At 31.0% G+C, this 14214-nt stretch overlaps 3 protein-coding genes across 15 annotated transcripts in view; 2 read left to right on the top strand and 1 right to left on the bottom strand.

Annotated features, from left to right (window-relative positions):
* The first annotated feature begins 63 nt into the window (after positions 1-63).
* LOC127069841 (syntaxin-18) lies at positions 64-2125 on the top strand. 3 transcript variants are annotated; one of them, XM_051007405.1, is made up of 3 exons: positions 64-341; positions 549-754; positions 957-2125. In XM_051007405.1, exon 3 carries the CDS (start codon positions 1038-1040, stop codon positions 2007-2009), a length of 972 nt encoding a protein of 323 aa, XP_050863362.1. In that variant the 5' UTR covers positions 64-341; positions 549-754; positions 957-1037; the 3' UTR covers positions 2010-2125. The 3 variants fall into 3 exon arrangements, with proteins under 3 accessions (XP_050863362.1, XP_050863365.1, XP_050863363.1); XM_051007408.1 differs by having other exon boundaries at positions 64-356; XM_051007406.1 differs by lacking the exon at positions 64-341 and adding an exon at positions 345-473.
* A 170-nt stretch (positions 2126-2295) lies between these two features.
* Positions 2296-9659, bottom strand: LOC127069838 (probable WRKY transcription factor protein 1). Of its 2 annotated transcripts, none has more exons than XM_051007396.1 (4): positions 9223-9659; positions 4971-8744; positions 4672-4885; positions 2296-4554 (listed from the first exon to the last, which is right to left on the bottom strand). In XM_051007396.1, the coding sequence occupies exons 1-4, from the start codon at positions 9283-9285 to the stop codon at positions 4361-4363; spliced, it is 4245 nt and encodes a 1414-aa protein (XP_050863353.1). In that variant the 5' UTR covers positions 9286-9659; the 3' UTR covers positions 2296-4360. The 2 variants fall into 2 exon arrangements, with proteins under 2 accessions (XP_050863353.1, XP_050863354.1); XM_051007397.1 differs by having other exon boundaries at positions 9213-9657.
* A 2056-nt stretch (positions 9660-11715) lies between these two features.
* Positions 11716-14214, top strand: part of LOC127069809 (catenin delta-2) — a 69080-nt gene continuing 66581 nt past the window's right edge. For 2 of the 10 annotated variants that reach the window (XM_051007309.1, XM_051007308.1), the window contains exon 1: positions 11718-14001. The gene's annotated coding sequence lies outside the window, so the exon portion shown is untranslated. Of the gene's footprint in view, positions 14002-14214 lie in introns of all 10 variants that reach the window. The other 8 variants (XM_051007304.1, XM_051007305.1, XM_051007296.1 and 5 more) reach the window with 7 other exon arrangements.

Genomic DNA, 14214 nt, shown 5'->3' with positions numbered 1-14214 from the left:
TTATTATTAGTTTCTCTAACGACTAAATTACAATATTTTATAAAACGAATACTTTCTTGTAATATTTTTAATAATGTAATAGAAAAAATCGCATCTAAGATATGAAATCATTTTTTTTTTTTTTTGAAACTTTTATAAGTTATGGTATAAAAGTATTTATTTCTACATTCATATATCTTCATATTTATAGATTTTAATAAAATCATCTAAATCGAAGATTTTCTTTTTACTTGAGAATATAATTACAATCAGATATAAATCAAGACGTTTATTATTTCTAACATCTATATATATTCACATCTCTCAAAGTTAGTTACAACAATCGAATGTCAAAATGCAAGGTGCGTCAACCGGATGTTAGTAATAACTATTAATTAATTAAATTTTTTCAAGGAAGTAATAAAAAAATATTTTACAAATAAGAATTATTTTTAAAAATTAATATTTTATTAATTTTTGTCTTGTGAATAATTGTAATTAGTTATTAGTATCACATATCACAAGTTTGTATACCTTTTTTCCTTATAACTTGTTAACATTATTTTTAGGTTATGTTGCACCGTACAACATTAACACAATATGGTCGGTTCAATCTCATACGACAAATATTTGTCGAATATAAATTATTAAGGTCACACAATTATCTGTTTATTCTATTAATATGATATATTAGTATGTTTATGTGTTTTAAGATAAATCGAAATGAGCTGGTCTTAATTTATTATACTATATTGGAATTCATTTGTAAGAATAGGTAATAAAATGAATATTATTCTTGTATGACTTTTTTGTGAATCATTTTGATAATATTATAAGTTTCACAACTAAGTCACTTGAGTTTTAAATAATATTTCAATTATATGTAGCAATGTAGATTGTAGATTATCAAATCAAAATATTTTTATATATTCTATTCGAAAGGTGAACATTATTTTTATAAATATATCTTTTTTCAGCCATAAGATATAACTAGTTACTTCTGTGACTGAAGTTACTTTTATTCAAAGTATTAGCAGTAATATACATCAATATTAACAATGGATGTCAGTATATTATTCAGAGCCTGCGTAAAAACTGTTAGTTTACAAGATAAAAATTTAGGATCTTCTAGTTTTACAAAACCATTGAAAAAGACAAAAACTAAAAGTGCTTTTTACGTTAAAACCCAAGCTGTAGTTGCACAAATAGCAAAACTTAAAGAATTTTTATTAGAAAATCGGAAAGCTTACTTAAATTTTTCGGATTATTTTTCTAACATACCACGCATGACTGATGTAGAGCGTGATCAAATTGATGCAGGAGCTCAAACAATTATGAGTACTTGTTCTCAGCTTATTAAAGAATTGAAGAGAGAAATTGCATTTTCAGAAGTTTCTAGACAAAATATGGAACATCGTGAAATCGTGTTACTCTTGATTGAAGATTATTTAAAAAACGTTTGTAAAATTTATTCAGAACAAAAAGCTATACGAGTGAAACAAGCTATCGAAATGAGGACTATATCTAAACTTGAATTAGATACAAAATCGAACAAAATTATGGAAAGGGATAATAAACGGTCTGTTTCAAATTTAATTGAAAAAACAAATAACACAGAAAATCAGAGCAATTCAGGCAAATCAAATCCCATGAAAGTTCAAGAAATTAATGAAGATGTTAATACTCTTTTATATGAAGAATTGTCACCTGAAGATATCCAGATGTTTGAGTCAGAAAATGAGCAGTTATATAATGAACTTAGTACAGTAACAGAGGAGGTCAGACAAATTGAAAGTAAAGTAGTTCATATAGCTGAATTACAAGAAATATTTACGGAAAAAGTACTAGACCAAGACAAAGATCTTGATCGATTAATGACAACAGTTGTTGGATCTACTGAAAATGTAAAAGAAGCTAATGAACAGATTCGACAAGCTATTCAAAGGAATGCTGGACTTAGAGTGTGGATTCTTTTTTTCCTATTAGTCATGTCATTTTCTTTACTTTTTCTTGATTGGTATAATCCGTAAATTAAATGTTTAAAAACATTATGATGCATTAAGGTACAGTGAAGACAAATATTTTGTACATGTTCTATGAAAAATGTTAATGCAAATACATAATAAAACTTGTATGTAAATAATTATTTTTGTCAACAAGATATTCTTATAACATTTCCAGTAATTATAATGATAAATCGATTAAATTAATTATTATAGTTCAAATAATGTATACAAATTCAAAATAATAATTTTTTCGAATATCCATTTTTAACATTTATATATATATATTTTTTTTAGTTAGTGGATTATTGATGAATAATAAAATTTTTTTGACAAAATAGGTCATTGTATTTTATCCCAAAGACATTGTACATAATGGCTACAACTTATATAATAGAAATTGTAAATATTCGTATATTTACTTATATATACACACTCGTACATGTGCACCTATTCTCGATGTACCAATTAATTTTGAAATGCAGCATGGATTTAACACAATAAAAATTTGAAGTTTCGAGTATTGGAGAACATAAGATCTTACAATAGTCTGTTTATATCTGTTTCGCACATATCTTTTTCATCATTTTAACAGGAAGCATCAATACTCAATTTATTCTGTAAGTTTCATTAATATCTACGTAAATATAATAATATATCAAATAAAATTACGTTTTAATGATACCTTATACAATAAATGCATAAGTATTATCTTTTGTGTATTATATATTTAAAAAATACACTGCTATATAATCATTAATTAAAAAAATAACAAATATTTTAATTTGATATTATACATTATTTGTCAGATTACAATAAATCGTATATTTTAATTTATAATATATAAATCACAATGAGATAAGTGAGATAATATGAATTGTATAAATAATTTATTTTAATAAATCTGATTATATTTTTCCATTTTTTTTTTTTATAACGTGTATTGCAAAAATGATTATACCATTTCGTTATTTGTAACTAACAAATGTTATTTAATATAATATCACATTAATTGGATATTACAGTTATTACAACATTTACACTTATCTCATCTGTGATTTGTTGTAAAATTAAATCAACTAATCATGTTGTACATATTATTTTATATTAACAGGACTAATACGAGTGTTATTTATGTCACAGATATCTGCAAGACACTTTTATAAGACTTCCTGTTTTGATAGAATACCATATTGGTATTAAGCACCATGAAGAACATTGATAGATAGACAAAACATTGTAAAATTATATATATGTGTATATTTATATGAAAATTATTTATAAATGTTTCATTCATTTCCATGATTTACTGTTGCATTTCAATATCACACAATTTGCAATCAAGACATTATAAACATTCCTTATAATAAACTCGTTCACCATATAAAATTGATATATATTTATATTTTATTTTATACAAAATGTTACAAAACTCTAATATTACAGCTTTGTGAGAAACAATACCAACACTGTAAGTACTATAAATACAGAGGAATATTTATCAAATTCCTGATTTTTTGATTTTAAAAAGTTTTCAAATTAGAAAGTAAATAATGAATAGTACAAATTGAAGATAATTTATGAATTTATGAATTATTATTTATTTTATGAAAAAGAGAAGATTCAGCGAAATAAAGGAAAATATTCGGAAAAATAAAAGAGAAAATTCTTTAGCTTTTTAATATTCATTATTAAGCATAAAGCAAATATATAAGTTCATGAGAATATTTAACTATATGATATATTTTCTATATAATATATTATCTTTGTAAGTAGGAAATGAACAGAAAAGTAATAAAAGATTCTGTTAAGAAAAAACAGGTCCATTAAATTTCTAACTTCCCAATTCTGTACTTTCTTGAAGAAATGTGAAGGAAATTAGAATTTAATTTTATCAAAAACTTACTTTTTATATTAGAAAGTGACATAAGTTCCAGTAATAAAAAATTAATGCAAAGCAAATATTTTCATCAACAAGATGATCATTGAATAATAACATTTTTTCAAATTTCTTTAATTTTATTGATAAATTAAATTGTTTACCAAAGATATGTTGCGAATTATCATATATGATTAGCATAGATTGATAAAAGACATTATTTCACAAGTGGTCTGTTAATTATTATTATTAGAAAATACGGTTTAAATATATATACATGATACATATATATATATTTAAACGTATACTTTAATATATGTATATATTTATATATATATACAATTCAAAGGAATCATAAACATAAAGAAATATATAAGAATAGAACATTTCAAAACATTTGAAATTTAAGAACGAAATTTGTTTTTTTCTTTTCCATTCATAACTATATTTGTTGTACTTACAGATATGGCCAATAACACCTTGCTGGAGAGGAAGGATTTTAATTTTGTATATAATTGTATTTGTAACGTAGTTGTGAGTCATATGGACAGATTTTGCCTTCAATTAAACATTGAACAACCCACGTTGTGGAAAGCAATGGTAATTGCCACTCTCCAGCTTTTGTAATTGCCCATGAAGGACATCTGCGATTAGTAACCACTACTGTACCTTCTGCAAATCCTTCCATACTTTCTGTAAGGATTAACGTTTCATTAATTATATTTATTATTACATATTTTATATTGCTATGTACATACAATCGTATTAAATATGAAGATAATCTAAAAGTTAATAAGAAAAATATAATACCTGAACCATCCACCAGCAAAACTACAGCACCTGCATTTTCACATATTTGGCGCCAAAATGATGTAAACTTTTTATCTGATTCTATAATAGGAATTATTACTATCACTTGAGTTAATGGTTTATTACTAGGCCTTTGAAAAACTTCAATATAAGATTGTTTATCCAAACTCCATCCGGCAGGTAAGCTCCATCCTGCTGGATTTACTAATTTGTCCTTGAAAAGATAAGCATCAAATATAATTAAAATGTAATATAAAAAGTGTGTTTATCATTTTGATGAGAATATAAGATTTATATACCTCTTGACAACATTGTATAATCCAATTATGATTATATGCAGGAATTCCGACCGAAAGACACAATAAATTTTTTGCAGTAACATTTGGCACATTTGTAATCAGTTTAGTGTTTTTATATTCTTCCTTTGGTATTAAATCAAACTCGTCATAAATTTTACCTTTTCCAGCTTCTATTTGGGTTTTCAACCTATCCCTTACAAATGGTCTACGGACCCATTCTTCTTCATTTTCTGTTCCAGTTTCAGAACCAGAATCTTTAGCATCTGCTTGAAACCTATCAAGTACTTCCAATGACGCACAGGTAAGAATAAACGACATGCCTTTGAATATGTTAGAATTGTTGCTTGGAATAGGACCCAAGGTTGCTATAGTTTCTTCATTCTCAGCTTTTTTCTTACTTCGTGGTTTTCCTTTTATTCTATGTTGAGGTCCTTTTACAATCTGCTCATTTGGTGTCCCAATAATTTCTGGTTGTACACCACTTAGTATAATTTCATCTTTTAGAGACAAATTTGAATCACTAGACTTACTCTCATTTTCAGAAGAATCTCTTTTTTTAGTTTTAGAAGCTATACCAGAAACAGAAGGTTCTGATATACTAATATTTTTATCAATTGAACTACTAGCCAATATCTTAGATTTTGGAGTTGAAAATGTTGGAGTAGCGATTCGTTTAGAACGCCGTTTCCCATCTACCATGTTATCTAAAGTTATTTGGCCCGAAAGCTTAGGTGTAGACGGAAGATTGTTTATTTTCACAAATATTTCTTCCTTCAATACTTGCGCTTGATCTGATGATAAAAAGATATCTTTTACCTGGACTTGTAATTTCTCTCCTTCGTCTGTTTCTACTGAATAGTATGTACCATTATTAGTATTTTGGACTTCAACTATTAAGCCACAGGAACCATAATCATCTTCTGCCGTAGTCGCATATACTGATAAACCTTCTTTTAGGGTCTTTGGTATTGGTATAATAAATTCTTCTATAAGTAATTTATTTTTCCCATCATAAAAATTTACTTTATATTTTAACTTAACTTTTTCCGTGACTGTACCTGGATAGTAATTATTGTCAGACCACTTGGCAAATACTTCTTTACCAACCAATTCATCATTTATATTAATTTGTGATATATCTTTTACGAATGAAACAGTGTTATTGGATGGTGCATCGCTATCAATTTTATCAGTTTTAGTTTTCTTTCTACTGCTAGGAGTACTGTTATTTCCTTGGACAGAAATTAATTCTTTTGGTGAAATTTTGCACATTCCATTTGTTTGTACACCTGCTCTGGTATTTTTACTTCGTGGTCTTTTTGGTGCTCGATTTTTTCTGGAACTTTTTGGCGTTGCTGTTTGCATTGCTATTTCTCCTTCTTCTTCTGGCGTAGAACACCTAATTTTTTGTAAAACATCATCTAATCTTTCGTTACTTATGTTATATGTATCAATTGTATTAACCTCTGTATTTAAATAACTCAAAATAGTTGTTACTAATAAACGATTATTTTTCCACTCCTTGGTTAATCTTTCATGCGATTCATCTATATTTTGTTTCTGTGGTGCTGATGGTATTTCATATGCTGACTTCTTTGCGTGTTTAGCTGGACCTCGAGGTAGTGAAAAATGTGTATCTTTAGCTGCAAGTTTAGCTACTAAAGAAGCAGCACTAGATGCTGAGCTTGTAGAACTAATTGTTGAAAGAAAAGAAAGTCTAGATGGATTTAAATGAAATAATTGCGGATTGCTATTAACTGATCCTGGAGAAGCATCCTTATTATCATTTCCAGAAATATCAGCTAATGAAGCAGAAGTGTCTTCTGTTTTGTGGCGTGCGGATGAAAGTTCTACTATTGGTTCACACTGAACACTCATTAATTCTTTGTTAAGGAATTCTTTTGTACTCTCATCAATATGTAATAAACATTTAAGTCTTACATACACACCAACTTCTTTTTCTACTTGTAAAGCTTTTGCAAGTAAATTTGCATTACTTAATTCAGATTTATTTTTAATATTATCATCTATAAGTGAAACATCGTGTTCATTGTCACTTACACTTATTAAATCTGCATTGTCACTCTCTTTAGATACCGAAGCAGATATTTTTGTTTCTTTATTCATAGACCGTAAAACATTATCGCCTTTTAAAATAGTAGAATGCAGCTCATTACTAAATATATCTGATTCTACACTAGCTGTACCATCTGTATCGCATTTTTTACAATCGCTATTTCCATTAAAATGATGTTTATCAGATTTTGAATCTACTGACGATTCTTTGGTGTTAATTAAAGATTTATAATTGAAATCATTACTATTTTTATTTTCGTAACAACTTTTATAAATATTTTCAGTATTTGTAGTATCAAAAACTTCTTTTTCTCCAAGCTTTCCTATTGAATTCTCTTGCGATGAATCCAAGATAATTTTCTCACCATCTTCATCAATTTCAACTAATTCTGGTAGTTTCATCTTCTTTTCTTGAGACATCGTTGATTTATCAAAAACAACTTCTATACTCATACGTGGTTTGTTTGTGTAAGTAGATGCAACAGGTTGCTGTTTACTTATTGTTATTTTATCTATTACTATCTCTTCACTGGTACTGCTTTTGTTCTGCAAGTTAACATCATCACTGTGCTTGGATGTTGAACTTTTATTATCCTCCTTATTTATAAGAGCTGGTGACTTTTGTTCGCTTATATCTTTAGAAGAACCAATTGATAGATCAGGATTTGAATCATTCTTTGCTGTTACATCAATTATTGATACTTCTGTATTTTCTACTTCTTTGTTCTCGGTTAATTCTTTTTCATCGCTAATCTTAGTCATATCAACATCAAAAGTATTATCTTTTTCAATATCGTCATTTGTACTAGTAGTAATAGCAGTACTAGTAGTAGTGGTAGTTGTGGTAGTAGTAGTTATATTAGTAGATGTGTTGGATGTAATAGGATTGTTTACAGTTTCATTTTGATTTATTTCACAAGATTTTTTAGCATTATTTTCATTCTTATCTAAACATTTCTGTACAGGGCATGATTCACAGTTCTTATCATCTTTGGTTTCATTTAAAACAACATCGGAAGTTTTCACATTGGATTCAATAAGTTCTTCACTTTCTACATCCTGAGTTTCTTCTATTACAATATCTGGTATTATACAATTTCTTGAAATATTTAACTGAGACTCATCTGATTTATCTGAATGATGACTATCATCATTATGAAATTTATTTTTTTCTATACTTAAAGCATCTTCTGAGGATGAACTTCTTAACAACTTAGTAACAGGATTATCAAGAGAATCTGCTTTACGTTTAAGACCTACTTTTTCAGATGTACTATGACCTTCTTTTTTAGATGGTGAATATATAATAGGAGGTGTACCATGAATAACATCATTTTCGTCATCTGTATCATCTTTTTGGTCGTCAAGTTTAGAATCATCACCCTCGACATTTTCTTTTTCATTGCATTCAACTTCACTTTTTTTTTCTAATATATTCGTTTTATCTTCAGCTATTTCATCTAGCGACTGACTTTGTTCCTTGTTCAAATCATCTTTACTTTTTGAATTATCATTCTCAGATTGAGTTTCTAAGTTATTTGTAAACGAATTGATTTCATCGGTATCAACAAGTTCAAAATCCTGACTTTCATTTACAGTATTTTCTTTAGGATTTTCATAATAAGTATCTTGCGTATCCATCGTAGAATCTTCCATCTTTTCTACGTCTGACATTTCTATGAATGTTTTGTATATACGCTATAATTCAAATATCAATTTATTAAAACGATTACGTAAATATTTCGTATAAAAAACGATCATTATTAATTAATATTTCTATTGCAGAAATAAAAGGAAAAGATGTATATTCTGTTTATAAAAAAAAAAAGAAAAGAAAAAGAAAAAAAAAGAAAGAAAAGAAAAGATAAGGGAGCAAAAAAAAAAGAAGAAAAAAAGAAAAAGAAAATTGTGACTCGTTAAGAATCAATCGAAAGGGTTATACATAAAAAATCGAAGGGGTTATACTTTAATATTTAACAGTATAACTTAATACGATCATTGATATATGTTCTATATACGTATATGTTTACATGGGACAACACATGAGAAATTAGAAAAAGCGTTAGTAACGATACTACTTGTTACAAACAGAAAGAAGGTTACGGCGGGAAGATCGTATTGGCGTAATAAAATCAGGAAAATACATAAATTAAACGATATACGTACTAGTATTTACCGCATGTGTTGTGGCGATTTCTATTCTCAACAATATATTGTCGTTAACATCAGAATATTGCATTTGCTGCACAAACTGAGTCACGTTCGCCGGCTGTTCTATGCGAGGGCTTCTTTAATATTTTTTTGATTCTCGTATTACCTGGCCTAATTTTTCTTCGATATAATTATAACAAGAAACAATTATATCTCGCTTTATCTTAAAAGATACAAATTATAACAACGGATTGATATCGGACGACAAAACGCGCATAAACGCCAGATTTTATTCACAAAAGAATATAAAACACAAAACGCCATCGCCACTTTACGGCTGCGTAGGTTACAGTGTGCTTTACTCTAATCAACATAGATGGTGAAGTTATACATTTTTTCAATACATTTCTTAGGCTGCCTGATAGTATATTAAAAGTAACCAATAAACGAGTACCTGGTTACAATAATAATCCACCTTTTTTCACTTTATTCTATTAAACTTGCTAAAAAATTCTAATTCATTATATAACACGTATTTATTTATTAATAAAATTATTTTCTCACTATTTACGAAATAAAATATAACAAATGAATGTTTATTAAATGAATTAAATTGAACCTTTCCGGCAATAAAACGTTACGAGTCCAGCTCATTTATTGGTTATTTTCATTTGTATGCTAGTTACTTTTTAACACAATGTTTTATCAATTGTACATCTTTGTTATATTTATAATTAATTTAATATAATAAATATATGTCACTTTTATATTACTTCTATTACAATTAGATATAAATTTTATAATAATTATATATAAATTGTTTTCTGAGACGATTTGTAAATAAAGTGATTCGACTGTGGACCAATGAGAGGAGAGGGGAAATTACACGTTACGAACAGAACAGCAACGTTGCTTATGACGTAGAATTTAATAGTTTTGAATACGCGCGGAATCTAAAATATAATAAAATTTATATTTATAAGGTAATATATCAAATATTTTTATTATATGTTAAAATTTAATATTATTTTTTGTAATACAAATGATATATATATTATTATGTACTATTAGTACTTTGACTAATGTTACTAAATAATATTAACATTATGTATACAATTTTTTTTTGTATATTATTAACCTTTAGGAAGCACATTATTCGAATAAAAGATAAGAAATATTAGCAACGCGTTTGGAGAAAAAAAATTAAAATATTTTTACAAAAGTTCACGAATTCTTTTGTTGCTGTTCGAGTAATGCATTGAAGTGTACATAGCCTTACTTGAATGTATGAATTTACTCTTTTCTGCATTTTCATTTGCACTAGTACACTTAGGTCTTTATTCAAGTAAAGAGAAAATTATTTATTCGTATAAAAAAAAACAATAAACTGTACAAAAGAATTTATACAATGATCGTTATCGTAAGATAATAGATTTATAACTTTCTAAAAAAACGTCTTGATACATATAAGAATTAGTTTCTAAACTGTAAATATTTTTTCCATAATAATTTTATTTATAATAATCAAACACCATTATCAGTAAGTAAATCAATTACTCGCCTTAATCTTTATCCTATCCAATGATTTAAATTCTGAAAAAAGGTAATTAATGAATTCAAATACAGTAAAAATATAATCATAATATTCCAGTTATATACTAGTATCTCTAAAGAAACATATGTTTTTCGATATCTGTATATTATTTTTATTTTTCAAAATCTATTATCTTTAAATTTAATGTAAGTTACTTTACAATCATTTAATAAATACGAATATAATAATACATAAGTAATAAATACAAACAAAGATAGTTTGCAAAAAAAGTGGTTTTAAGATTCGCTCGTTATTTATATATGGTAGACTTTTTATTGCAACTCAAGATTAAATCTGAAATATAAAAGTATTTCTCAGTAAATTGGAATTGTCTTCAAAATCTATTTTTTGTGTATAAGTAAGAAAATTATTATCACATTATCTTCTTTTTTAACAATTTTTATTCGAGTTAATCCTACATCGAGAAAAATCCATGATAACGCATGAAATGTTAACAATATCATACATTCGAGAATAATAAAAACAATTGGTTTATGAAATTTATTTTCCTGAAATAGAATTATCTAAATTTAATAAAGAGAGACGACTTTAATCTTTCCACGAAAAAAGTCAGTCGTTTTAATTTCTTTAAAATAAGATAAGAGTTTGATAAGACCAAGGAAACGTATAAGACTTATTTCAGCGAGAAATCGGCTATGAAACAGACATAAATAAAATCACTTTCATCGGGAACCTAACCTATTTTAGATCAGTGACGCATCACGAGATTAAATCACCGCCATGATGCGACTGAGAAGAGAGAGAACGCAATTTCAAGATACGAATACGAAGGCGACGAGTAAAGTTAAATCATCGAACCAATCGAGTTCGTTGGCGTCCCTTATTTGAAATTTGCCAGATAGTCGAGGCGCGCTCTATCGGTACGATAAGGAAACGATAACGATGGAGAGAGAGTATCTACGTGATGTCGATTGAGAACCGCTGTCATCAGCGTGTAGGGGCGTCGTTGCTCTGCGTGCAATGTGTATCGTGTAGGCGTTGGCGAAGGAGGAGACGAGTCGGGCATGTCTCCGTGAAAAAAGAGAGGAGATAGAAGGGGAGAAGGAATACAAAAAAAATAAAAAAAAGAAAAATAAAAAAGAAAAACACATAAAACGGAATAAACCCTATAAAGCTCGGTGCGCTTTCGTCGTTTAATTTTGCGATCGTCGCACGTGTGCGTGGCCGCCCGAAAAAATCATCGTACATATCTCAGGTTCGATCGAGGACGTGGGCCGTGCCAGCGCGTAACGCGTTCTCGTTCGGTCCGATGATTCAAGAGAACGACGAGTAGTCTTTTTGAAGACGGTGAAGGAAGAAGAAAAAAAAGAAAAAGAAAAGAAGTAGTAGAAGAAAAGGAAGAAGAAGAAGAAGAGGAGGAGGAGGAGGAGGAGGAGGAGGAGGTGGTGGAGGTGGAGGAGGAGGAGGAGGAGGTGGTGGAGGAGTTGGAGGAGGAGAAAGAAGGAGAAGGAGAAGGAAGAGGAAGAAGAGAAGGTAGAAAGAGTGTCGTTCTGCTTTTCTTTCTCCGTCTTTCTGAAAGCCGCACGTACAGTGCGTACGGTGTCGCGAGAGTCGAAGGCTCGACGTTCGTAGAGCCGAAGGGCCCTGGTCGGGATCGTGTGTCACACGATCGGAAGTTATAGGAAGAGGGACGAAAAGGAGGAGGAGGAGGAGGAGGAGGAGGAGGAGGTGGTGGTGGTGGTGGCGGTGATTGAACAGGAGAAGGAGGAAGAGGAAGAAGAGGAGGAGGAGGAGGAGGAAAGGAAGAACGTAGAAACGTAAAAAGAAAGAAAAAAAGAAGAAGAAAGCGTTAGATTGACGTTGGATCGGCATGATCGGTGCGTCTCCATGGAAGGTGGGCCATTGAGGCGTACGGTGGGCGGCTGTGCGTCGAACCTCGAAAGGGAACACCACGCGTCGAAGAGAAGGCGTCTGTCGACGAGACGAGTTTGATATCCTTGATCTCTCCAAGACGAATAAGAAAGGTAAATAAATAGATAGAGATAAATAAAGAGAGAAAGAAAGAGAAAGAGAGTGAGAGAGGGAGGGGGAAAGAGTCCACTCCAGGGACATACGCACACGCCGTGTCCGGGAGATGTACGGAATCTCGAGAGGAGCTCGTCGCGCGGGTGGGTTCAATTCGACGCGACATCGTCATCATCGTCGTCAGAGATTCTGCGACGGAGCTAACGAAAAGAGGTTCGAAAATATCGTTAAAAAAGCGAGCAGTGTTGCGGAACAATCAAGAGTAGTAATAAGAGCAGGAGGAGAAACAGCAGCAGCAGCAGCAGCAGTGGCGGCGGCAACGGCAACGGCAACAATAGCGCGCCGGTGGCAGTGACTGTCGGCGGTAGTTTGGTGGGAGTCGCAGGGGGAAACGGAGAAAGAGAGGGGGGAGAGGAGCGTGTTTTTCCGAGATTCGTCGTCGAAGAAGAACGAGAGGGTCAGTTCCGGCCCGCTCGGCTGGCGGTGCGCGTCTCTTTGGTTGTTCGTAGTGTGTGAGCGTGTGCGTGCGTGTGCGTGTATATATATATATATATATCATATATATATATATCGTGTAAGCAAGTTAAGTAAGTGTGCAGACGAGATCGTTGTGCGCGCGAGGTACGGTTAAACGGCCTTATCTAAAAAGAAGAGTGAGAGAAGGAAGAGAGAAAGAGATAGCGAGAAGGAGGGAGAAAGAAGAAGGATAGAGATATATACACAAGCGTGCGGGCGCGCGCGCGCGCACTCAACGAACCAACTCGACGAACATAGTGCGTGCATTTGAGTCACGCGCGCTCCTCTGTTAACTTCTTTTCGAATACGGTGGAGAACTTTTAAAGGAAATTCTCTCGCTTATATACACGTATAAATCTCTTAGAAGGAGAAGGAGAAAAAAGTTCGAATGGAATAGTGGAGATTCGGAGTGACCGGTTCGTTGGAAGATAGAAAGAGAGAGAGAGAGAGAGAGGGAGGGAGGGAGAAAGAAAGAAAGCAAGAGAGAGAGAGAGAGAGAGAAAGAGTGTGAGAGTGAGAAAGAAAGATATCTTGAAGCGGTGGCCGCGCCTCGTACGACTATCATCATCGAGAGAAGAGCATCAGAGGTGGTAGCAGAGTGACAGTCAACGGTGGTGGTGGTGGTGGTTGTGGCCGATACTCCAGCAACGCTATATAATCTCTGGAATGTGACAGGAAACTCCCGTAGCGTGGAAAATCTTGGAAAAGGTAAGTATTCGTTTTTCTTTTTCATTTCTCTCTCTTTCTCTTTCTGCGTATACCTTACGCGCGTGAGCTCGCTTCGAAAAGAGGGCGGCACGGCGGGGAGTTCAAATGCGAGGCTGTCAGATCGATCGAAAGAGAGCGAGAGCAAGAAAGAGATAGATAGGTTTAAGATATATATATACATATATATAAGAGAAAGAGAGACACACACACACA

This window comes from Vespula vulgaris, chromosome 16 (assembly GCF_905475345.1).
Source record: "Vespula vulgaris chromosome 16, iyVesVulg1.1, whole genome shotgun sequence".
In the NCBI taxonomy this organism is placed as follows: domain Eukaryota; kingdom Metazoa; phylum Arthropoda; class Insecta; order Hymenoptera; family Vespidae; genus Vespula; species Vespula vulgaris.
The sequence above is the reverse complement of the archived record's forward strand: the minus strand, read 5'-3'. Positions and strand labels throughout refer to the sequence as shown.